The sequence below is a fragment of the Merops nubicus genome, unplaced genomic scaffold, assembly GCF_000691845.1.
Source record: "Merops nubicus isolate BGI_N331 unplaced genomic scaffold, ASM69184v1 scaffold11127, whole genome shotgun sequence".
NCBI lineage: Eukaryota > Metazoa > Chordata > Aves > Coraciiformes > Meropidae > Merops > Merops nubicus.
Window position 1 is genome coordinate 21,443 of NW_008618333.1, and position 26,178 is coordinate 47,620.

The 26,178-nt window shown below is 40.9% G+C and overlaps 2 protein-coding genes across 3 annotated transcripts in view; one reads left to right on the forward strand and one right to left on the reverse strand.

Annotated features, from left to right (window-relative positions):
* The window catches only part of CYFIP1 (cytoplasmic FMR1 interacting protein 1), a 55,489-nt gene that overhangs the window by 6,562 nt on the left and 22,749 nt on the right, over positions 1–26,178 (reverse strand). For both annotated transcript variants that reach the window (XM_008943407.1, XM_008943406.1), the window contains 4 exons: positions 20,859–20,946; positions 9,513–9,656; positions 7,874–7,964; positions 258–388 (listed from right to left, as the gene is read on the reverse strand). In XM_008943407.1, coding sequence (XP_008941655.1) covers positions 258–388; positions 7,874–7,964; positions 9,513–9,656; positions 20,859–20,946 — 454 coding nt within the window. The remainder of the gene's footprint in view (positions 1–257; positions 389–7,873; positions 7,965–9,512; positions 9,657–20,858; positions 20,947–26,178) is intronic.
* Positions 15,003–15,674, forward strand: LOC103775932 (fibronectin type III domain-containing protein 9-like). The gene has a single exon (XM_008943405.1). The coding sequence runs from the start codon at positions 15,003–15,005 to the stop codon at positions 15,672–15,674; it is 672 nt and encodes a 223-aa protein (XP_008941653.1).

The window sequence follows — 26,178 nt, forward strand, 5'->3', positions numbered from 1 at the left end:
ATTTATGATGAAGGTCACAATATTTGATCCTGGGGTACCACACATGAGGCAACGTTGGGCATCCTTGCTCTCTCACAGACATGAAAGCCTCTGCAAGACTGTAAAAGATCAGAGCAGGGAACTGTTTCTACCCATCTGTCCACCAGCAACAGCAAACCTGCAGATTTCAACCTTGTTATTTATGACATTGGCAACAGAAATTTGAGACTACATTTTGAGAGACAGATGGGTTTTAAACTAGCACAGCAGGCACCTACCAGGCTCTGTTCAATGAGGAGGCAAAACAGGACAGCATTTCCCACTTCCCGCAAATTCTGGAAGCAGACAGTCTTCAGTTCTGCATATTCAACAATGTCCTTCAACTGATGGTGAAAAAACTCCAAGATACCTGAAATCGAAACAGAAGCAAAAAAATTACCTCCCAGGAGTCTGAACAAAATCTAGTGATGATCACATGGGCACATTTGTTACTTTGGAAAAACAGACAAAAAACCCTGGTAGTGGGTGTAAGAGTGATCCAGATTACAACTGATTTTTCATTCTGCCTCAAAAGCATCCTGACTTTTTAACCAATCTGCCTAGTCAAAGGTTGCACTGATTGTGCATAAATACACTCCCTAAGAGCACAACTAACTAAGGGTGCAGATTCAGAGTTCTCCCTCCATGTATGGGCACAGGAGACTTTATTTGCAGACGCGCAGCCCAAAGGGAACTGAGAGCAGCAGTATTTTCAACACATCAAAAACCAGAGGATATGAAGTGTTAAGGCAGTAGTGTGCTGCCCTCTGTAACTGGATAAATCATGCCAAATGGAGTGCCTAGCTTCTCACTCCTGGAAAAGGGAGCCAGTATAACAGGTGAGAACATTATTCCCAGGCGCAGGAAGAGAGACTAGGGCTCTTGTCTGCTCTTAGTCCTCTTCCAGCCTCTGTCTCCCAACCTGCTGCATCACTCCACACCTTCAATTCACAGCTGTTATTTTCAAGGATGATAGAGCCAGCAGGAAGCAGAGTGTTAAAGATACGGGGAACAGGGGTGGTTTCAGGCTATGACTCTGACAGTGCCACAGATGGCCAGAGGTGACCTGCAACCTTACAAAACAATCAAATACAGGAATCTCAAGTCAAGCTCTGCTGACAAGCACAGCCAGAACAGTTTCTGTCAAAGTTTTGCCAAAAGCTGTTAAAAAAAAAAACCAGCAAAAATAATGATTTTCAAGCCCACACAACTTGCATAAACATCCATGTTTTTCACCAAACCTCTCCCAAATAACAGTGATGCATAACGTGCTGGTAGATTTCCAGCTCCCTCCCCACCAAGCCCCAGAAAGGTTGTGTAGACCCTTGGTTAGAGACAAGCCCAGGGAACCTTGGGCTTGGTAGCTTCTGCAGAGAGCCAATCTGCTTAGCATGGCAGAGGGCAATAGGTGTGCGGTATGGCTGAGGAAAAGCAGAGAACTACAGTGGGTCAGAGAGCTCTCCCAACTTGTTACAAGTTAATTTTTATCAGCATTTTTCCATCTGTCTGCACAAGCTTGGCCCTTTTAAAAAGCCACCAACAACCTTCACTGCTGACAGAGGGAACTGTATCGTGCAAAGCTTTCAGACTGCATGCTACATACAGTAGTTCATCTCCATTACACTGATTTAAGTCATGACAGTTAAATCTCCACCCAATCACATCTAAAGCAATTGAGATGAGACAAGGCAAGACAGCACAGACACCCCCACCAACCTTCCCATGTGTTCCTTGGATGCAGCTGATGAACACTTTCTCTGCAGGACATTAGACTTGGTATTTACCCAGCAAGGCAAGAGCCAAGAGGTGAGCTCACAACAACAAATACAGCCTGGAGCGTATCTATTCCAGCAAAATCCCTCAAATTCAGCAGAGGACCTTGAAAATGTACAGTGCAGGAGGCAATTGTGTAGCTAACCTACACACTTCTACAGAAAGCCTCACCTCATTAAAATTAGTAACACAAAACGTCAGTAAAGTACATGGCAAGGGGGTGGAAGGCTGGCTCTGTTACATCTCAAAGAACTGTTTGTCAATAGAAAATCTGCAGCAAATGAGTGTTACCAGATGCATTCAGTGGAGAAAAACTTCAGACCTAACTTCAGTAGTTTAGCAACTCAGTCGAAAAACAGGACTGAAAAACTAACGGAGAAAGGTCAGGTGTAGCAAGTGCTTGCTGAGCTTGATTTGTTCAGAGGAAACACATTTAAACCTAGCTAAAAAACAAACAAATCCCAGCAGTGCATCACAAACTCCTTCCTTCCCATAACAGGGGGGCTATGTACTGAGAAAGCTCTGGAAAGGACTGGCGGTGTCCATTCCATGCTGAGGAGTAAAGGCCAGCTGCTGTTCCCAGGTGCCTGAGCAGCAGCGAGCACTTGTGTGTGTAGCTGCCCACCACGGCAAAGGGATGCTGCAGTGCTCAACACTGGGGCTGCTCTTTTCAAGACAAGGTTGAAAACACAAATTGGGATGGCAGAAGATTTTTTTTTAAATTTTTGTTGCTAGGAAAAAAAATGCAATGTGGGGGAATTAAAGCAAACTTTATCATAAGTCTACAGTGTGTTTTAGTTACACGCTCTAGTATTTTCTTTGTGTTTTTCTCTGTTGATGAAAGGGTTTCCACACCTAGCAAGAAAAGTCTTCTAAGGATCAGCTGCCATAAGTCAAGCCAAATACTTTCCTCATAGCAAGACTTTCTGGAAATAGAGTCCATTGTGTTATCCTGGACTCACATCTATGCCAGAGAAAATCAGACTACAATATCTATTAGTGCTTCTGATCTTAGTAACCATGGAATGTACACAGACATTGATCGTGAGCCAACAGAAGGGCTGGAAGACCCCCCAGGAAGTAACAGTAGACTTCTCCACATAGTCACCATGATGAGGAAGCACTGTCTGAGCAAGCAGGACATTGTTGACAAGGACAGACAGGGATGTTTTTCCCTTCAGCTTGTGTGGTGAGTGGGGTGCAACCTGGTGAGAAATAGAAGCTGAACAGAGAGCATCAAGAAGAACTCTGCTACTGCAGCACAGAAGCAACCATCCGTCGTGACAGGGATGGAAAAGAAGAGGGGTTTCAGACTCCCCTCAATACCTCACCCAGCCTGTGGATTTTGTGGGGATTTTCAGAAATGAGATGAATGTCTGGAAAGACAATGAGAAAATTTTTCTCAATGTTATTTAGGCAGTGAAATCCTGAGAAGAACCTATGCCACCTACAGCACATAAAAAGGAGCAGGATGGCACAGACAGAAACCACTAGCAGCATAGAGAACTGTGACCAGCAACAAGGAACTCGTACTGAAGGTGCATCTGAAGCCAAAGCAAGACAGTAAGTCCACCCAAAAGCACCAGGACAACAGAAGTCAGAGACGCTTGAGGTTCATACCATAAACATTCTTTCACAGTCACTCTGGGTGGCAGAATTTCCCTCAAAGACCTTAACAAAGTTGCTTGCTTCATCACCCAATTCATAAGTTACTGAAATAGTTATACAAACCTAGCATTTTGCAAGGCAAGTGAACCAAACCAAGTTTTGTTGTTCCTTCTCTCCAATAAAGCAATTTTAATTAAACCTCTCTATTCCTGCAGCTGAGATGACATTAGATGTCATAATAACTGATTTTATAATCCCAGTTTCTGATTTACACAGATCTCAACAGAAACAAAGGCTGTTGTTGGAAAATAGATCCAGTAAAGCATAGATTAGTAAAGGATTAGGTTCCATCTCTGCCTCCAAAATCCCATCGCAACAGCACTCAAAGAGCAGATGCCAGGTTTCAGCTCTGCAGTGCAGTCTGTACACTAACTAATTTAGGAAGTCAGACCAACACGTGCAATGCAAAGCTGGTTGGACTTCTTCACTTTGGTCACCTTTCATTTTCTATCAGAAAATCTGAATTCACATCTAGAGACTCAAATCCAACACATTCCAGACTTTGTAACAAAATTCTGGTACCTAAAAGACTATGACAAAAATTAGCTATTAAATCTAGAATTGAATTGTTGACTGACAACAAACTAGACTGCGAATATTAATTCTTGGTCTAGGTGTGTTTTGGGTTATTTTCTGCAGAGTACAGACTTGACTATTGCCAAGTAAAACCTACTAATCTGCAACAGCAAAACTGCTCCCAAGAAACTGGGTGCTATAATGGCTTTTAGTTTATGTTCACTTTCAAACAGACCTTAAAACACTAGCTACAAATACTTCTTTGGCTCACAAGAGACACGATTAACTCTGCATATCATTCAACAGAAGTGTTCGTAAGGTTTGAGCAGACACAAATACCTGGGGAATATGAACATGGAGCCTGTGCACAGTGGTTATTTTGCTAGACAGAAGTATCCTATGGTTCTGCGCATCTAGCAGGTCCTTCCTGCCTTTTCCCAGTCATCTAGGTGACTAGGATTGGCCTCAAATTCTTTCAAATAGTCTGTGATTCTCTCCATATCTTTCTCCAATAGACAGGTTCCAGAAAAAACTATGAAAAAATTCCCTTCATATTCTGCCCCAGGAGGATTCAAACCATCACACCCTCACCAAGAAATTAGCTTATTCTCCTACTCATACAAATTTGATCAAAACCCTGGGATAACAGGAAGCAATACTAGCCCTTCTGCTGTGCCCCAGCTTCTCCAGCAGCTCTAGCCACTACTGCCCTCCACCACATTTCCCTGGCCCAGGTGACCTCCAGTTCCTACTAGAGTCTGACCTCAAGTATTCCAGGAAAAGAGGAGTGGAAGACTGTTTTTTGCCAGGTTGCTGTGCTGAAGCAGCTCAGCAGGTGTTGCCAAAAGCTCAGTCAGCCTAGGGGGAGGTGGGAACACAGCAACCAGCAGCACAGGGCACCAGAAGGCTTCCCCAGCTTCTGTGCCAACACACAGCATTTCAAGAGATCATGGCCTGGTGTAATGAGTGTTTTGTCCTGCACCAGTCTGGGGCATTTTGTTTCTTAGATTTTTTTTTCTTTAGTAGAAACATGGAAATGCTATACTTGGTAAAAAAACACACAATTAGGCTACTTTATCATTAAGTTTGTGTCTTGCTAAGCTCATACATTTTTTTAAAAAAGCTTTCTTTTGAAGGGGTGACATACCAGTGACAAAAAACTTAAACCTCATCTCACAGCAGAGCTGACAAACCACTTTCCTCATCATGTGCAATGACAGTTCTGAGGGGCAGGACATGAACTCACCATTTCTCAAAAGCAGAAATGCCATATTCAAATACTTGAAAAACAGCAGAATAAAATGCTACCTCTAAGATGAAATTTCAGGTTTAAGCTTTTGAAGGCAAATATTCCTTTAAGATGTTTAGGGACTTTTAAAAGGCCCCTTCAAAAGTTCTTATGCTTAATGTATTTTTAGAGAAATATTTTTGTGACTACAACATGAGCAAGTTCCCCACTGCTTTAGACTGTTCCTATGGAAACAAACCCATTGGCAAACAGGAGTCCTGAAGAACTCTGATGCCACTGCCTGTGCCCTGCTCCTTTTAAGCAGGAATAAATCACCATTTAGAGATCCTCAAATCTAGAAGACTGATTATGTAGAGCTCAAGGAATTGCAATCAACAGCATCCAAGCAAAGCTCTCCAAATGAAAAGTTTGAAGTGTATGAAATAGCTAGAGGCTTACTTACTGAGCATGCTTAAACCTCTTTGCATATGGAGAATGGACTCAGGAAATTAATTCTGAACTAATAAATACAGGCTACATCAAGACAGATGGGTATCTACATAGTTAATCTGTAGATTGGAATTACAGTTTTGGTCTGTATGTGTAGGTAGCGCCAATTATAAAAGAACTGATTAAATTCTTTGTTATGAAAGAATAGAAGCAGCATAAAAACATGCTCCATAGCACTCGGTCTTATTACTGCAACTACTAACTTCTGTAGGAAGCTTTTGGAGGCAGAGGAGGGAACAGACAACACCTGGCATGTATTAGCTTGCATTTTGTGGGGCAAACCAAGTAAACAAGGTGTGGCAAAGACTCCTAGAGAGAAGTATTTAGCACAGAAAGGAGAGGACAATGATTCCAACGAAGCAAGGTTTTCACCTGCCTCCTACCATCTGGCAGTTCCTTTCAAGATGCCAGATGAGGGCCAAAATCTACAGGATGTCCTCATCACCGAGAACATTTTCCTTTATTGGTCAGAGCTGCTCCAAGGGCATACAGCTCCATGATGGGAAGGCATCAGAGATTCTCCAGTGATGTGAGAGAGGAACGCAGGTGCTCTGGGCCTCCACACACTTCTTCTGTCTAATGTCTTCAGAAGGAAAGGGAGAGGCGGCGTGACAGTGCTATCAAGGCTGTCTCTGCCACTTCTTGGAAGAGACTCTCTGAGAGATTGTCCACTGCTAGAAATAGTTCAGAACAGGAAAAATACACACGTCAAGACAAAACCTGTCAGGAACAAGGACAGTGAAGAAGCAGAGAATCAGGTGGGCTGATCCAGTCCAATTCTAGTTGCTGTCATCTTCAACGGTAACACCAAGATCTCTCTGGCACAGCAGGTACTCTGATGTCTCGATACAGTAGGCATCTAAACATACTGGATTTCTTTTGTAAGAGTAAATATGAGGTTAAAGCAGTTGGTAGTCTCTACAAAACAGCAAAGTGATGAAGGATATTAGAACATTTTAATTAATCCTGTGAAGGCGACCCCTGCACAAGTAACGTTTTGCCTTTCTGATAGGATGGATTGCCTTTTATCCTCAGGAGAGAGCTTCTGCTTAAGCCCCTGGGCACCTCCTGCCAAATACTCCTTACAGGTGAGAATTTCTGTCAAGAGACTAAGAGCTTCATATTGTCACCTGTAGCATCACAGACCCCGGTGATGCATAATCTATATTTGAGAATACCCACTGCTTTTGTGGTCAGACCTTAGTGAGAGGCTAAAAACCTCAGAGAGATTATTTTTATACTGCCAACTACCATGATTCACCCATTGCTATGCTCCGTGGAGAAAAACAGGAAGGAAACACTTATTGAGTCCTCAATTTCGTTTAACATTGGTAATGAGTGTCAAGCAAGCTGTGGGAAGCACAAAAACCAACCTCATTCTAGTTTGAGTGGCATTTAATAAACCTAAGTGACTCTGGAAAAATAAAGATATACTGAGGAGGTGGGTGGCACATGGAACGATTAATTTGTGTTAATTAGAAGTTGTGGAGGAGGAATATTTTGGGGAGGGGGAAAGCAGTTTCAGAATTTCAGTGAACAATGTGATAAATACTAATTAGCCAATTATTTCTCCACAGTGGCAAGCAGCTTTCAAAGTAATTTCTTCTTCTGCAACTGTCACACCTCCTGTTAATGGGCTAAGATGCACCCCACACAAGCCTCAGACGTAACGATTCTGGCAGGACCAGTTTGATTCTCAGCAGCATCACTCCTTTTATCTTACACTTGATAAGGGCAAGGGAAGAGGGAATAGAGTGTTTTCCAGAGAATCAGGGTTATCTGAATGAGACTTTTAAACAGAACAAATGTGAGATGCCAACTTGCAGAGGGAAAAGCTTAACACACTTAAGAGAAAGACTGGAAATGGAAACTATTGTGAACATCCCACCTCAAGATCACCTATGGTGTAAGGCTGTCTATACACAGACTGTCATCCTTTTATTTGTCCTAAGCACAGAAGTCTTAAAACTTTATTAAGTGCTTTCAGAAATCCCAACATTCAATGATTCTTGTTGTGAAAAAAAACCAAAACACAAATCCAGATTAAGTGCTGACTGTGTGAGAGAGAAGAAAGGGAGGGAAAGACAGAGGTACACATGATCTAGAAGACAGTGATTAGTATCATTAGGGCTGCTATGGTAACACCAAACGTGAACTAACCTGGAGAACCATACTCATGCCTTGGTAACCTACAGATCTTGGGCATCACTTCCATTAGGGTCTTGACATACTGAAGAATCGTCCCTTGTAACTAGGAGAAAGCAGATGTGTGTAAACATGTCACCATTATTGAATTGCATTTGAACTACACATGAACTGAACAAGCTCCAAAAACCTTGCATTTAATTCTGTCAGACATCACTGTCAAAAAGGCAACTTTTTCAAATGAATGCAGCTGAACTTTCCTCCCTATGGCATTAGCCACCCTTTGCTACAGGAAGAGTGGCACAACAGCTAAGGCCAGGAAGGGAAAAAAGGAGAAATCATATTCTTCTCTTGCAGACTTCCTGTATTGTCTAACCCACTTCTAGATTTTTGGTCTAAAAGTTACATTTGAATGCTTTCAAAAGCAACAAGGAAAAATCCTTAGCACTGGATATGTCTGTAATAAACTCAAACTGGACATACCAGTTAAGACATGGTCCCAGCCTCCAGCCAGTCTGCCTTCCTCCCAGCTAGCCACCTATCTCATATCTGTCTCCCTGCATCTGAGCATCTGCATCAGGCATCAGCAGGATACCTTCCCCAGGCCTTTTAACCTTCTTTATAAATGCCCAAGCATTCAATGCTACTTTTAATGAATTGAGACAATTTACCACCTAAATAAATAAGTTTTAAAATCCTCCCCCCAAACAACAAACCAACAGTTGACCCCAAACCATGAAAAATATTTGTGTTTTCCCATTTCCCTGAAGATCAGACCACAGCACCCTTTCAAGCAGGCTCCAGCCTTTCTAGAATGTCAAAAACATACTGACAACATTAGGGGATAAACAAACTGCCAAATATGTCAAGTATCTGAAGTGAGATTATTAATATTAGAGCTATTCCCCCGGTATAGCTGGATTATTTTGGCAGCATGCTCCCTTCAGGAAACAGGAACAGGAAGGAAAAGACAATTTCTTTGGCTTAAACATGACTGCAATGCATTATCACTGTGTATATATGGAGACTAATAATATGGTGAACAGCCAGCCTCTCAGCCTCCTCCGAGTTAAAGAAAAGGCCCTTTCCAATGCAAAATCCTCAGGCTGTAGGGATAACATCTTCAACATCTGGTCTGAGCACTCATCTAAATAGGCTTGATGCCATCCATCACTAGACCTCACATAGAGACTAAAAATTCCTTGTTATTAAGGCATCATCTGTCAAAGATGTTATCAAGGAAAGAACTGAAGTTAGGCAAGGCAGAGAGCAAGCTCCAGCTGTTCTGAAAGCATATCAAGAAAGTGAATTCACAGCACAATCTTTAAGCTGAAATGAACTCATTTGAAACATGCATATTTTTCCATACTTTACCAAGGACCTAATCACATAGGTCTCCATAAATTAAATTAATCTCCAATGAAGAATCCAAGGTTTTCAAAACACTACTCAGGCTACAAAGGCACATCTCTTATTGCTCTCACAAGACACTAAATGCTCTCAAACACAGCTTATATTGAACTGCAGTAGAATTTTTTAATTTTAATTGTTTTTATCCAAGATCTTTTATTCACATTACTTCACCTCAGTATCTTTGAGACATTTCCTATCAGAAACCATGTGGAATATAAACAATGGAAAACAATTGGCATACCAGGCTCTTGACAACTTTCAGCAACTCCTCCATCACCACAGCAATACCCTGATACCCAAGCAGTCTACAGATGACTTTAAAGTGAGGGGGACCAACAAAATTCCTGTAGTTGCTGTAGATGCTGGAATATGCCAGATTCAGTGCCTAGAACGAGAGAACAGATGCAGTTAATGACAAACTCAGCTGATTGCATCTTTAAGGCAATCTCATTTCAACAGCATTTTAAAGCATATTAAAAATAAAATAATAACTTTGTATCTCATGCTCTCCAGGTAGTTAAAATACAAAGTTCCTCTTTTGTAAGGCTCGAACACCAACCAAAAACATTTCCTCTTTTGTTTTTTTTCTATTTACATAGGTAAAATGGGGTAAGAGTAGTCAATGCATATGGTCAGATCCCTGAATTTAAAGCACAGCGTCTACTTCTGTATCATCTATTTTATGTATGAAACATCATGAAAGAAATCACCAATTTTCAGCTCATTATAGGTGTTTTAAGGCTCTGAGGACTCAACCACAGAAAAACAGCCTTCTTCAGTTACTGTTTCCTGCAATTAATTAATAAAGATCTCTCTTTTTCAAGAACAGCTAAGAGATTCTCTTAGCTGTTCACGGCATTAAAGCAAACCTAAGTGTGGGATGTAACCTCATGGAAATTATTCCAGAGTTGTATAAATAGGACCAGGTGCTTTGCCATATTAATGACTCTTTCTTCAAAGTGAACGCAACCGTACAGACTGATGCTGCACAGGGATTTAGCAGCTGTTTGCTGAAGCCATGGATCAAAGAGGAATGAGCCAACTTAACATCCTCCATTTCTGTAAGCGGGTCATTCTCTTAATATCCTGAAAATTAATTTTAAAAGGGAATCTTGTCAAACTTTGTAGCAGAAATTTTTCTTTTCCACAGTTTTCATTCTCTCCAATACACGCATGAAGACAGCATCCTGTCAGAATTTCAACTCTACACACGTCAGCTGTAACAGAACATTTTCCTTCACCAGTACCCAGGAAAGACATTGACCTTCCCTTCCATACAGAGCTTGCCCCAATTACCCATGAAAGCCATTGCTAGATACTGCAGTACGTGGTAGCGCACAAAGAAGCCACCAGCCATTCAAGTCACAAAACTCTACCAAGCTCTTGGAGGATTTTAGTCTCATAAAAGAAAAGGACTCACAAATCATCTTTAGAAGAGACCAGGATAGAAGACACACATTTTTATTTACATTGTAAAGTTCTCTATAAAAACTGATTTCCAACATATTTTGAACTATGGTCTTAGAAATTAAAAAATTTTATTCTAGGCTGCTATGTAGAAAATGCCAATTTGGCAACAGGTTAACGCTCTTGGCCACCTTTTTTGCATGCCTTAAATGTACTTCACAAACAGGCAACTCCTGACCTAAGTGATAAACTTTGTATATGTTATTAAAACACTCACACATAGAAAATGACCTTCATTTTATCATGTTTTAACAACCACAGAAAGTTATAACCAGCAATTTATTTCTGCAATATGAAAATTCAAGAAGTTGCCATTACTGGAATTTACTTAAAGGTTTAGTTATATTTCTTGTGTGTTTGAACTTGTGTCCATCTGTGTGATGGAATTATACAGCAAGACAGCTTGACCTGCAAAAGGTGGGTTTGTTTTTTTGCTGTTGTTTTCATATCACGAGTGCCCTAGTGAACAAGAAGCTGACCACAAGCCAGCAGTACACGCTTGATCCATCCCCTCTACTCAGCATGGGTGAGGCACACCCAGAGAACTGGTGGGCTCACCAGTACAGGAGAGGCATGGAGAGATGTATGGGAAAGTCCACTAGTGGGCCTTGAAGATGACTAAAGGACTGGAGCATCTTTCCTGTGAGGAAAGGCTGGGAGAGCTGGGACTGTTCAGCATGGAAGAGAGAAGGCTCAGGGGATCACATCCGTGCGCACAAGCAAGTGATGGGAGGAGTAAAGATGATGGAGGCAACTCAGCTTGGCAGGGCCCAGTGACATAGATGGGGCAGTAGGCACAAACAGGAAGCCATCAGAAAAAACTTCACTGCTCTGAGGGTGGTCAGACAGAGAGTTTGTGGAGTCTCTGTCCCTCTGAGATGTAGGACCTGGCTGTACACCACCCTGAGCAATCTGCTGCAGGTCACACTGCTCTGGAGAGTCCCCTGGCCTCAGCAGTCCATCCCAGAGCTGTCCAGGAAGCTCTTCCCTGGGCCCTGTAAGATCATGGGCTTGCCTTGATTTTGTGGAGGAGGGCTGTTTCCAAATACTCATCCGTCTTTGCTGTGAACACAAACTAAATTAGGCACTTGGGTAATAACTAAGACTCCCAATACAGGACACAGCCCTGCTCTGAGACTGGGGCTGGCAGGAAGGCTGCACTGCAAACACAGCCCAGCGGGTGGGCACCCCAAAGCTGCACCCCTGCAGCACAAGGCGTGCGCTTCCACAGCGCTCTGCGCACAGAAAAGGGACCTGGGGCGTCCATGGGGGACAGAACTGCTAAAACATCAAGCAAAATATGTGCAGATGAATGTCCTGACACACTGAGCATTTATACAATTGTCCCTAAAAGGGGAGTTTTCATCTTTTGCTTTTGATGCTTCCCATCAGGCAGGTTTCCACAATAAATGTGTCCAAACTATCTGCTTTGGCTATGGCTCAGAGAGAGTTTTCCTTCAGTAGTTTAAAGCATTTTACTGCCATGAGGTCAAGGGGAGGGGGCTCCTCTTCACGCAGCAGAAATTTGTCATAGGAAAGCAAGCCCTAAAAATATGATATCTGTATTTAAAAATTCATCAATACATAATAATTAGAAGCCAACCAACCTAAAAACACATCTTTCTTTAATGTAACCCTCATGGGGAAGTACCTAAAATGGTCCACCTGTAAATGCTGGATTAACAGAGCTTTATACACCGTGACAAGGGATTTAGAAAACACCACCACACACCACCACAGCTTCCCCCCAAAAAAACACAGGAGCATAAAATGCTTAGGGAAGGAGCCACTAACAAAGAGGGGGACAGAGGTGGAGAGGGAGGAAAGAGGGAGCTTATTTTTTAATCTGTGCTCGCTCCCTCCTCTACTTTAAAAAAAAAAAAAAAAAAAAAAAAAGAGTTGCTAGTTGCTGATGTCATCAAAGTGCTAACATTAATCACTCACAGCATCACTGGTACACGCACAAGAGCATATAACTGGGAGGTTCAGGCAGTACACTGTCCAAGGAGAGGCAAGCAAGAGAGAGTTGGGAAAGACATTGTTTTTTCTCCTCTATGCTCTTTGAAAAGCAAGGCAACAGCATCTTCAGACGAGATGTGCTCTTGCACGAATTTAAGTGGAAGAGACAAAGAAACCATGCCACCAGCAGCATCGGAGGAAAAAAACTGAAAGCACCAAGCAGTGACAATTCAGTCCAGGGAATCTGAGGGGAAGAAAAAGCAAATTGAAAAGCAGAGATCAGGCAGGAAGTAACTCATCTGAAAAGGGATACAGAAAACTTAGGGCTTGTATCATTTTCACAGCAGCATCACCATATGAAAACTCTGCTTTGAAATTCCCATCAGGAAGTGACGGTAAGTTCTGACTTTATAATCCATAAAACATCAAATGGGTCTTCCAAATATTTATATGTCAGTAATTATGTGTCTTCTAATAACCAATGCTTTGTAACCACTTTGGCATGTACTACTGTTAATTAATTAAAATCCAAATATTCTACTTACAAAACTCTGTGAGGATGAATCTACTGTTGCTAGACTGTTAGGAAGTGTTCTATTAAAAATAAATTATAATTTAAAGTAATTTGGATCTATCAGCTACAGAAGACAACTGATCAAGTAACAGCTCTGATTGTACTACTGTGACTAACTTTAATATCTACAGAATTTGAGTAGATGCCAAAATGTATCTAATAAGTTTATTTAATAGCAAACTCAGTTCCTTTATATTGTTGCTATATCAAAAAGGGTGCATTTACCACAGAATTAGAATGGCAGCAACTACCCAGATCAGTCACATCTAAGGTTTTAACATTGTAATGAAAACAAACATAAACCTTCTTCTTCCCACTTCCCAATAAGTATAATCCAAAAGCCTCAAGCAACCATTTACATACATAGCCACAGAATTCTTATTATTAATGTAACTATCAAACTCCCACTAAAATAATATATATATTGCCAGCCTCCTATTTAGTATAAAATACAATCCAAATATAACAGAATAATTTCAGAATGTTATGAGTAAATCTTAAAAGCTTTCTTCATCACAAGAATTTTCAATAGTCAACTCTTACTTAGCCAGGAGACTTAAAGTCCTTCATGAAAAAAACTTTCACATGAGTGCCACCAGAAACTGACTATTAGAAATAAAAGAATCAGATTAAAATGCTGAGGTTGGCTCTTTTTCAAAAGCTACCCTCACAATGGTAAAAGGAAAAAAAACTAAACAAATGAAAATACTGGTTGCTATTACAGATTCTATACTAGAAGTGTTTAGAAAATTGCAGAAAACAATGTTTTCCTTTCACTATTCACAGTGGTAACACAAACTAAGAATCTCAAACTACTGGCAGTTTTCTAATTTTAATTTTATTCTGAGGAGGAGTATAAATTCAGGGCAGACAGGCTATGGAATTCCAGACAATCCCTTGTATTGAAGAATACTAGCCATTTTAAAACACCCCACTATTTATCCAAAAGGTATGCTATAGCGAAAGCAACTAAGCTTAGTTTGAGAAAGTTTTTCCAAGAGGCTGAATAACATGAAGATTAAATACTGTGATACTGATGCTACCAATCTACAGTCGTCCTACCCGCTGCTCTAGCAGTGGCTACAGGTTTGCTAAGTTACCAGCAAAAACTGGAGAGTATTGGCAAATAAGAAACTAATGTAAAATTATAGTTCAAACAAAATAATATCTGACTGTGTTTCCACATGCTTTTTTTTCAATTGATAGTGACTGGCAAAAATGAAGATATTTAGATGGTAGAGGAGTTTGTCCCTCAATGTCCACTTCTGCCACCCCTCTCTTGCCACTTAACAAGTCAGACTACAGAGAAAAAAAAGCAGCTGCATTTCTTTTTCAGTCATCTAAAAAAAAAAAAAAACCAAACTGTGAAAGGAAGTGGTTCCCTGACTGCCAACTCTGCAAAATACACCACCTCTCATGGAGACAAGACACAGCTGGTCACCTGCACAGGCAGAAGCTCCAGCTGAATTTCTATAAGCGTATGTAGATCCTCTCACTTTGGAAAGAAATATACAGATTTAAGTACCACAACCTTAATGAACTCCCACTTTTACACAGAAACGCATAGTTTCCTAATAAACTCCTTTGCTAAATTACAGAGTACTACGATTAAGATTGACACGACATCCTCAGTGCTGCAACTTCTCAGCTATCTCCTCAGGAAACAAACATCTTCCCTTTCCACAGTGAGATCAGCATCAGGAGAGAAAAAAACGCCTGAGCAACGCCCCAATGGGAATAACTGTCCAAAACATCACAGGAACCACAGCAATGGTCATTTGGCCAAAAATGGCGGGTTGTGCCGACAGCTTTTACAGCATCATGTACCACCCCAACTGGAACAGCATGCTATCCAGTTACTCAAGGAAGAGCTTCCAGAAGGAAGAGAGGGTTCCCACCAGCCGCTCCTCCTTTGTTGTTGAAAACCTCACTCCACTGACCACGTACATTGTGTGCGTGACCTGCCAGTCTGCAAACCCCTCCAGTGACCAGTGCAGGGTTTTCACCACACTGGAGCGAGACCCGGCGTCCGTCAGCAACACCAAGAGAGAGCTGGCACTGGGCATCTGGCTCACCAGCAGCGTCCTGCTCCTCATCATCGCTGCCATCCTCCTCTACGGCTGCCTGCACCTCCTGTGCCGCAGGAGACGAGAGCGTCTGCAAGGGCAGAACGGGACCTCCAAGCAAGACCACGGGAGGGTGTGGACCAAAAGTGCAGCGTACGCCTCAGAGGAGCTTGGCAGGCAGAGCCAGCTGATGCAGGACACCGAGGAGAAGCATCCAGGCACCATCCAGCTGGCTACAATCATAGAGAACCCCTCAGCAATCAAGGAGCCAGTCACGCTGACTTCCAAAAGCCGGGAGCGAGTGCCAGTGACAGGACAGTGCTCTGCTATAAATTAGAAATCTTCTGGCAGGGAGGAGATTTTTACTACGTATGACATCCCAGCTTCTTCAGAGGCATCACATGTGTGGTTGGCACTCACAACAGGGAGACTCCAGCTGCTCACCCTGGAGCTCCTGGCTGTGCCTCCAGTGCCACATCCCTCCCCAACAACCCAGAGGCACCCAGAGGCAAAGGCTGGGATCCCCAAGGAGTGAGCACTTCAGCTGCACTGCGCGATTTAAAAATGAAGCATGTAGCAAATAATCACTGTACATTTTGAGGGGATTTTTTTGGTTGCTTTCTTTAGTCTAAACCAGTAACCAAACATTTAAAATGAATCAAATGTGACCCATAGAGTTACTGGTTTGGTTTTTTTGTTTGTTTGTTTGTTTTTTGTTTTGGTTTGTTTGTTTGGTTTTTGTTTTTGTTTTGTTTTGTTTTTCATTTTTACTAGCATAAATAAAACTGAGTAGAAGTTTTCAGATGGCAACTCAGACTGCTTCACATACACCTTGAGCACAGTGGTTTGGCAGTAGGAGATTTAACCCTACAATCTCAGCTGCTTCTCAAACTACACACTACAAACTACTACGCCACGTAGGCTACACACTTCACCACCACAGTGCTCTCCAAAACTCCCATCTGAATGAGGCCAGTCTCAGCGTGTAAGCTAAGCTCACCAGGACTTTAATGGTATCCTTTTGTCTGTCTTTGGAACATTCCCTCAGTCTAAAAACATGTGTGAGACAGTGAATCTGTGAGGGTGCCTCTAACAACACTAAGGAAATAGGCTGGGTTATCGTACTTTGTGCTCCTCTGTTACTCACCACGAGCCACTTCTGCTCCACAGGCAAGCAACTCTGTAGGGGAAACAGTGTTCAGAGAAGCAACTCCTGGCCCTTCCAGTTTTAATGATAAAACTCATTCACTAGCTACAGATTTCTATCTAACCACACTGTATGTTCTGTGTAATGACAGGGCAAGGAAGTAAGTCCATGGCCAAACACATTTTACTTTTGTAACAAGCAAATGTGCTGATCATCTCACTCTGCCTTGAGCTTCAGGGCAAAGCATAAAGAAAGGCTCTTTGGACAGAAAACTCTTCACCCCCAAAACATGACAAGTCTTGTCTGGTTTATACGTAGAAGTCACTGGTCTAAGTCTCTTAAGTGCATTTGTGTTCCATAAAAACCTAATAAATCTTAGTATTGCTGCATAGTATGGTATGTGTAGAAAACAAAGATACACTGTGACTGCAGGCATTTTAAACTGCTACTGATATGAAGTATGTGTAAAGTCAGCTCCTGTTGACATAGGTTGTACCAGTAAAGACTGGAGAACTGCTAGCTGGACAGCTGCCATTCCCTTCCACCATGCCCTGGAAGCCAAGGTGGTGTACAGCTCTGGCAAGACAACACCCACCCAATATTTCACAGTGAGCAGCAGGCCTTCTCAGCTACTGAATTTTGACAACATTTCCCACAATTTGTGAATGACGTCAGCTCTCACGTTGCCAGGAAGACACGAGCTGGCATAAGTTTGATGAATCATCTTTACTCTTTTTTCCTACTCGGATAGGTATGACACACAGAGACGCATGCTGAGTGGGGGCGAGCGTTACTTTTAGAAACTCTTCAAAAGGCATCTTCATTGTGTTAAGTTAACAATACTGCGTTCTCCATCCCCCACACAGCATGTCCTCTGTGTGTTTTTCTTTGTCTTACACATCAGTCTGAAATAAACTGTGACGACGACAACAGTCTACCACTGTTTGAAGAGAACGGGCTTCATTAAACACACGGAAACACTCTCCTCAGAGCATGAAGACAACACTAAGGGTTTACTGCCAAAAAAGGGTGGCTGGGCAGTGGGGACAGATAAAAATGTTTTAAAATAGTCTTCTAACTAACTTAACAGTAACACTTCTCTGACCAGGATTTCATCACAGAGAGAAAAGATTATTTTAATGTTAAAGGGATGGAGCCAACACATGGGGACATATATTCTCATCTCTGTCAACATGTTGGGGCCTTGAAAACCTGTTTACTTTCTCTGCATGTCTGCTTACGTTGGTTTTAAAACAGCAAATATAGATATTTACATGCATTTATATGCTATACACACATGGAGTGGTTCAGTTTTAACAAAGTTTTGAGGCAATTCACCTACTGAATTTTGTTATTTACAACACAAATACACATACACAAAAAGACACATGTATATCAGATTGAGAAGGCAAGGAGCTACCATAAAAGTGCTCCCAGGTATGGGATTTACATCTAAGTATAAAGCCATTTCACCCAAGGAGTTTACTGTGCACTACTTAGATTAACGTATCACCTCCCAAGCAATGGACCATCTTGCACCACTGCAAATGAGCAAAGCATAAGGAGTGTCGTCTGACTTCTTCTGCATTAGTTTTGAAGAACCTAACATCACACACTCAGAGCTACATGGTTCTTTGTCTCTTGCTCTGAAAGTTTTATTACAGGTTCATTCAGGTTCGTTCTGTAACTTAGGTGTTTTGGTAGTTCACTGTCCAGTTTCAACAGTGATCTAGTAAGGGGCAAACATTCTAAGTGATTACTAAATGGACAAGATGCCACATAGTGCAAACTGATGTTAATTTGTGCACCAGCAGTAGATAAAAATCATTACATTCCCATTTAGAAGTATTTTCCAAAGGTGTCTTTTTTCCCAAAACAAATGAGTAAGTATCTACAAAATGCAGACACCATACAAACACAAAAATCTTTGTAAAATGGTGTATAAGCTAGAAAGGAAGCTCTTAAATTCTGGTCAACATATCCTCTATAAAACCAGGTACTTCATTAACATGTAAAGTTCGTTCCAAATCCCTAGATGAGACACTTTCTTACAAGTACATTACTAAGTATTCTATGCGTCCTGTCCAGTTACCCAATTTCAGTCTGCTAACATTCATTCCATTAATCCTACACACACTTCTCCTGAGTAAAGGGATTTCAATGACCATACTCAATGAGGTTTTGAAACATACCAGCTCACTTAAAAGGCTGAGCAGGTTTTGGAGGTCATCTCCTGCCCACCTGATGGCTCTGCTCCCATAACAGCCAGGAGGAGTAAGTTTTTGGTGTGGTTTTCTATCTTGCTAACTGGATGAAGATAGCACTCAGAAACCTTTAGATGCAACAGAGAATGTGGACACAACTGTCTCTGCTAAGCATCAGTACACATTAATATAGACCAAATGTGCTGATCCATTTAGAAATAACTGAGGATATGGGAACACTCTGAGATCAAAACTAAAAATTTCTTAAATTGCTCTTAAGCAAACACATTGCTTGTGCAAAAGTTCTGCACAAAAAGCATTCAGCCACTAGCGTTGATTATATGCATGTAGGAGTGTACAAATGCACAAGAATCCACAACACTCTTGTCTTGATCTAAATAAACATGGATTGGTAAAGCCCCCCCCCCCCAATCAAATCCTCCAAAAAGCCAAAAAAAAAACCAACCCAACCAACAACAAAGTCCAATAAGGCAAACAAAAAGTCATATTCTTTGGCTATATGCTCAATACAAAGTGCTCACCTGAATGTCTTGACTAATTCAAAAACTCAGAGAAACAAACAAAACAAAAGTAAATAAACATAATTACTCCATACTCCACTGTTATGCAGTCAGGAGGCAACTCAACAATATAGCCATTAAAGGACCAAACAAGAGATGTGCTCTGTGACAAGCCTGGCTATAGAGTACACAAAATAATATAATGCAACTATATCGCACATGAGGACGTGGAGCCTCTATAATGTAGGAATTGCTGTTACTTGCTATATACAATAGAAACAGCCCTCAAATTCCATTCAGATATCCTCAATTCCAAAATACCTTTGATTCAAGAATGAAAATATATTTTCATAAAAATTTGAAACTACAGAGTGTCAGGACTGTTTTCTAATATAGACTTATCTAGTCATGAAGCTTGCTCCACAAATGCATCTAGAAACCCCTTTGATTGCCCCTGCTCCTATGGAAAAATAACCAGATTTTTGAAAATGTATAGTTCTCAGAGTAAACATTACTAAACTCATTTTAATAACCTAACCTGACTGATAACAAAAGCATTCCCTAGTTCATCACTTAGACAAATTAAGTTAGCAATCTGTACTAAATTCAGTGGGGGTTTTGCTCTTTACACCACATATGATGAGCACCTAAAATAGTAAGGAACACAATAACTGTAATGTAAGAAAATCCTGCTCCCCTATAACTTCCTGTTCCCTGTTGTAGAACATTTAGATAAAACACTATTCACAGCACCAGATAATCAGCTGTTACATTAATTATTTCTGACTGGGTACAAAAGATATGTTTATATGTTAATGTGCTGTGCCTTTAACTGTCATTAGGCCTCCGGTAATAATTCTGAAGCATAAGAAAATAAATCTGGAGTGATCAGGGAGAATAAATCTATTCCTCCAACCTACGATACCACACACAGGAATGTAGCATTGGTCCTGTGAACACAGGCTAACTTTCCTCACCTGGAAAGCAAGAAATCTGCAAAGCAAGAAATCTGCAAAGCAAGAAAGATGAGGCTAATACAGGAGATGAGATAGCCAGAAGGCCAAGTTCATCACAGTGACTTCAAGGTCCTTGTGTTGAAGATGCCAAAGAAATACTACTCTATTGCTTGGTTGGTTGGCTTTTGTTTTGTTTAAATAATTTAAGCAGTTTGGTATCTGATAGTTTAGGATGGTTAGAATCTATATTGCTTTTAAGTCAGACAACACCTGAAGCAGTTTTTCCTATCTCTTCCCTTTTCTGCTGCCATCACAGTCTCCATCACTGTCACAAGGGAGCAGCTGCACCCAAGATGGGCTCTTGTTCTCACTTCATCAGATGACTAATTAATCTTTTCTTTGAAACTGCTCTGCCAATATAAGCAACTGTGCAATGCAAAGTGGTTGGGAGAGAGATTTATTTTCAGCTATGTCAGATAAGACTAACCATCAGACTAATCACTTGCACTTTGGCTGATACATATGGTGAACTTCAGAGCAAAGTCTGTAAAAAAGCATATGTTCATTTTAAAATACTCACAAAATGTATCTGAGTCCATTTTTAATAACTTTCATATTCCACAATTTCTATAATTTAAAAAAGATATCTTTACACATTAGCAAACCACAAATAAGAAGGGAATTCAATCTAACCTTTGATCCATAGAGATACTGTGGCTGTGCATTAGGCTGCTTATCCCTCTGAAACTCCTGAGAAAACGGTAGCACGGTCCGAACAAATCTATAAAAACAAAATAAAGAATTCATTAATTAGATGTAGATCAGTAGGTGTGTGCCTAATGCACTTTTCCCCTGCTTTTGTCTGCATAAAAAGTCCAAGCCAGACCAGGACCTTTCATCCCCAGGTGAAATTGGGGAAACACACAGCCCAAAAGCCTGGACACAAATTATAAATCCACCATTTACTGGGACTCTGTTCTTCCAGTGGTGTTCAGGGTCCCAAAATATTTCTCACCTCTACTCTAGCCCAGCTCAGTGAAAAGGGAAGTAACTAACAAGGCAGCAACAGTCTCTCGGAGAGAGTAGGGAAGTTCCTTGCGCTATCAGAATAAACCCTTCAGAATGAGGCAGACCTTCAAATAACATTATGACAGTTCTATAGAATGTTTTGGAGCTTCCATCCCATACCCTAAAGAAACTTACAGAAGGAACAAAGATATGGAGTACTGCAAAAGATAGGACCAAACAACTCACTCCAAATTGAGGGCCCCAGAGTCTGAAGAACATTGCTTGGGCAGAACTCTGGGGGCACCGGTGCCCTTGTGAACAAGCAGCACAGACCTACCCCTGATGGTGCCCGTTAAGTGTGTAACACACATTTTGCAGCTCTACTGTTTCAGTGCAGAAAGAAGTTAATCAACATATCCTACAATTCTGATTCTGCTTAACTTTACTGAACGGGGCAAAATCATTGGGCAAAATCAGTGTATGCTTATAGGCTGTAAGGCTACTCTAATTTTTACCTTGCTAAAAAGGATTTCTTGGTAAGTGGTGCAAAGCTGTATATACACAGGGAAAAGGAAAACAGCTATTTGATTAGTGTCCATCAAATGTTTGTATTAGAACAGGCTGTTCTGAGTGATAGCTGAGTAAAATAAATGAATCTAGGAAAAGATTGCAGCACATTATCCTATCATATGATACAATTATATTTTGATCTGGTTTTGTTTAAAATATGTTTCATTTAATCAGTACACAAAAAGTATCAATTTTTCTTAGAAATAACATATGCAATTCTATTTTTAATACAACAATTTTCCAGCTGAAAACAGAAAGAGCCATGCCAATTAAAAATGGTTTTACCCAAAGATGTATAAATTGTAACATGCTGCTTACAATTATTTCCACTGTGTTTTACTTCTGAATAATCTGCACCATTCTTGTAAAAATCTGTACCTTCACAACAAGGTTTTCTGCATTGTTTTAACCTGCTCAGAAATAGGTGTATCCATGGTTTCAGCTACTTATTCATATGCATTTTAGCCCTGTCTTTCCAAAAGTACTTGTGCTTGCTGGATTCTAGAAAGCACTCGCCTTCAGAGCTTTTGAGGGGAAAAAAAAAGAAAGGTGCATTACTTTTGATACTGTGTATATAATTTAGATCTCCTTACATTTACATTTCCTCAGTTCACAAATTTTCCCTCTTCTCTCACTTATATAGCAACAGAAAACTTCCTCCTGAGATTACTTGAATCTGTTCCCTGCACAGATATTTCATTAATGAGTTTACCAGAGATGCTGTAAACATTTGATGGAATCCCAAGTAATCTGCAACATATGACAGTCTCAGAGATTACTCTATTCCCCCTTCTTTCTCTGCAAATCTTGCTCCTTTTTAAACTGACATCAATTTTCAAGCCCTAAGAAAATCTCTACAAGGAAAGAATCAAAAGAGATACCATGTCATTTGAGATAAGACGGGGTTTCAGCCTGCAGATGCGTTGGGCGAGAGCTTCTTTCTTATCACTGAATTAACACCCTCACAAGGAAAAGAGTGTTTTGGAATATAAATATGGGTGCACCCCATGTCTTTGGAAGCAGTAATTATAATTCTTAGTCTTTTCAAAAAGGCACTATGAATATATTTGAATTACAGTGTCATTAGTGTCTATGAGTAAACCAATCAGACTCTATTGGGACTGAGAAGAAATCAGAACCTCAGAAATTAGTGCAGAAACACTTCCAAGACAAAATCCTTAAGTTTCACTAGCTCTGTACAAGCACAAGTAACTCTTGTGTATTCCCCACTGATTCCCTACATTCTAGGGGGTTTCTGCATCTCTAGTGTTTTAGAGGAGCAGTTAATTAACCTTAAAGTTTTCTTAAAGACTTGGAGCAAGCATTTTTTTAATACTTTCTTGGGTGAAAGATGCCAATAGAGGAAGAAAGAGGTCAAGAAAAGGAAATAGGAGCAAGAGATCCAATCACTTGTCTCACGAAGGGGTGATGGCTAAGAATGAGAATACAACAGACAGAAGAAAGTGCATCATTCTAGGAGCTATGTCACTAATCCCAAAATATGATCCAGATAAATATTAGAGATTTATTCCCTTAAAACTAAGGGATATATAGAACCCTTTACAGTTCAGCATCACCTACTGTTCTTCAAACTTTTTCATTATGTGTATGTGTGTTTTCTTTCTGATATCCTGCCGGTTGGCTTCCTCCTGCTCCTCCTCCTCGAAACAGAAACATCTCTTTGAAGGACTGAAGCTCTTTGAATATCAATGCCAAAACTGGGCAGATCTTTACTTCCCCTTGGATACTGCTGGATGCACGTTTTGGCATACTCCAAGATAATCAGTTCTTTTTGGTTTTAATCAGTGTTGATGATCTCATAGCAATTTATCCATCTTAATCAATGCAGGTTGTAAGCAGTCAAAGCAGATTAAGCAGATGAAAAGCCTGATGGATTACCAAAGCTTTGTGCCAGTGATTGCTGAACAACATGAGCCCCAAGGTAAGTATTTCAGGGATCAAATCATTTTACATCAGTGTTTCTGTGATACCTACCAGGAAGGAATTGATAGCAAGCATTTTACAAGCTAACTTAAATGATTCTAAGGTTCTAATTACCATAATTGCTGTAAGAAAATAAGGAGAAATCTGAAAGAGACCACTTCAGTCAATGAACCTTCTGCCTTGCTACTGCAGGCATCAGATCAGAAACTCATTCATAAACTTTCTGAGTTCCCTCTCAGAAGTAATAAGATACCACAATTCCCCCTCTCTGCTTACACAGAAAGTGTCCCTCTGCACTTCCCTATCTAACTGGTATGAACATTTTAACTTCCAGCCTCCTCAGATTAGTTTGCCCTGTCTATTAGATCTAAAGGTAGCTCTACACCTCTGCTGTTAGAAAATACTAGATCTAACTCAACCTTCTTGAACAAGAGTGTCAGGATAGGGAGAAGGCTATAAACTGAAGCATGAGGAAACAGCAGATGAAACAGAGCATGAGGGACTAACAGGTATCTGCCACTCTGCTGCCATCACCTTCCCTTTTGGCAGAAAGGCTTTTTTTGATTGGTTAGGTGGTTTTTTTTAGGTAGGGGAAGGCAGTTGAATACAGTCACCCTTACTTTGCATAAGCCTAAATCCCTGCACCATTTAGCTCTTCATAGCAGCAACAATGTCATTTTTGCTGCCAGTCTTGCTTTTCAGGTTTGCTCCAGCACTGTCTGCAAGGGCTGCAATACTTCTGAACAGTGACTACCAGAGTATAGGCAAGACAGGAAGACACAGATGTTCTGGTGTGAAAAGTAGCCTCAAAAACAGTATGAGACAGAGCTCGCAAAAAGAACAGGGAGAGGCAGGCAGGCAAGAAGACTGAAAAGTAAAAAGCTGTTCTTTTTTGTTCATTCTGTGACAAATCTGTATCCTCAGAAGAAACACATCACATTGCATTGGAAAGAGTGCTATACATGTGAAGTTTTAGCAGAGAACAGGGATTTGGATAATGTGTCAAGAGGAGATGGACCTGCAAGTCTGATTACTGTCTTCAGAAGCTTGTATCATTTGTGTCAAGAAAGCACAGAAAATCTTCAATTCAAATAAATGCAGTCATTTATTTCCGTTCCATTCATGGAAGGAAAAAAACAGCTTAGAATTAGTAAAGAAAATATGATAGAAAAAGCAATGCTACAGATAGTGGAAAAGGGGCAAAGAACAAAAATCTGGAAGCTGTCCTTGTGTCATTTGCACCTTCTAGACAGCCCTAGTCCTCCTAACTCCACAAAGACACACAGAAATTTAAAAATACAGATGTAGGAACAAGCATAGCAAAGATGACCCACGTAGTAGATGAGGGAAAGGCTGTAGGTATTGTCTACTTAGTCTTCAGTAAAGTCTTTGACACCACTCCCCACAAAATATGCACTAACATCCCAGTGTTTTTGTTTCGTAGAAACACCTGATCATTGCTGGAAGTCAACACATTGCCTGGGAGAAAAATGACCCCAACCCTTCCTGGTTTTCATGCTTGGCCTCTGCATGGCTGCTGCTGGTGTGAGGACACTGGACCAGAGAGATCTCTGCAGTTCATACACTCCTGCCAATACCCAAAAGTTTGTTCCCTGTGATTTATAGCAGGTGGATTAAGAACAGCCTCGGATTTCACTGTGTCCTGGGTTCAGCCAGCATAGGGTTAATTTTCAGCAGAAGCTGGGAGAGGCTGCAGCTGAGATAAACAACCAAACCAGCCAATGGAATTTTTGCTACCATACTGATGTCATGCCCTCTATAGGAGGAGAGGGCTGGCCCAGGGAAGGTGCCTGTTTTCAGCATGTGGCTTCAGTGTGCGGCTGGAGCAGGGAAAGTGCGTCCTGGCTACTGGTAGAGCCTAGCAGTTTATATCACTCTCTTTCTATATTATTTCATTAGTATTATCATTATTACTGTTGCTTCCTCTCTGTGTTGTTCTATTGGACTGTCCTTATCTCACCCCACATGACTTTGTCTTTTTCTCCCATGCAGCAGGTGAGCAGCTGGGTGGTGTTTCATTGCTAGCTGAGGTTAAAGCATGGCTCAGGCCATCCACAGAGGTCCCCTCGCCCATCTCCCCATTCCTCCTCCACAAAATATTGCACCCAAGTCTGGACACAGCTGTGCAGCTGCCCAGAATTAATGAGTCTAAATCTCAGAAAACTGGCAACCGCAATTATTAAATTGCTAAATCTTTTAATAGCAGCCTCACTATTTAATCTCAGTATGTTATTAGATCTAAAAAAATTTCTAAGCCCCAAATAATTAAATGTGCAACGTCTTTCAGTATTTCTGTGGGAATAGCCTTAGCCTTTGAACCAAACCTGCAGGGTTTTTGAACAATCTGAACTCTTTACAGATGTTTGAAATCACCACAATTCAAGCATTCTTGGGAAAAGAGCTTCAAAAGGTACTGGATACAAGTTAATTTGACCAAAACACTGACTTTGAAAGAAAGACCCTTACAGCT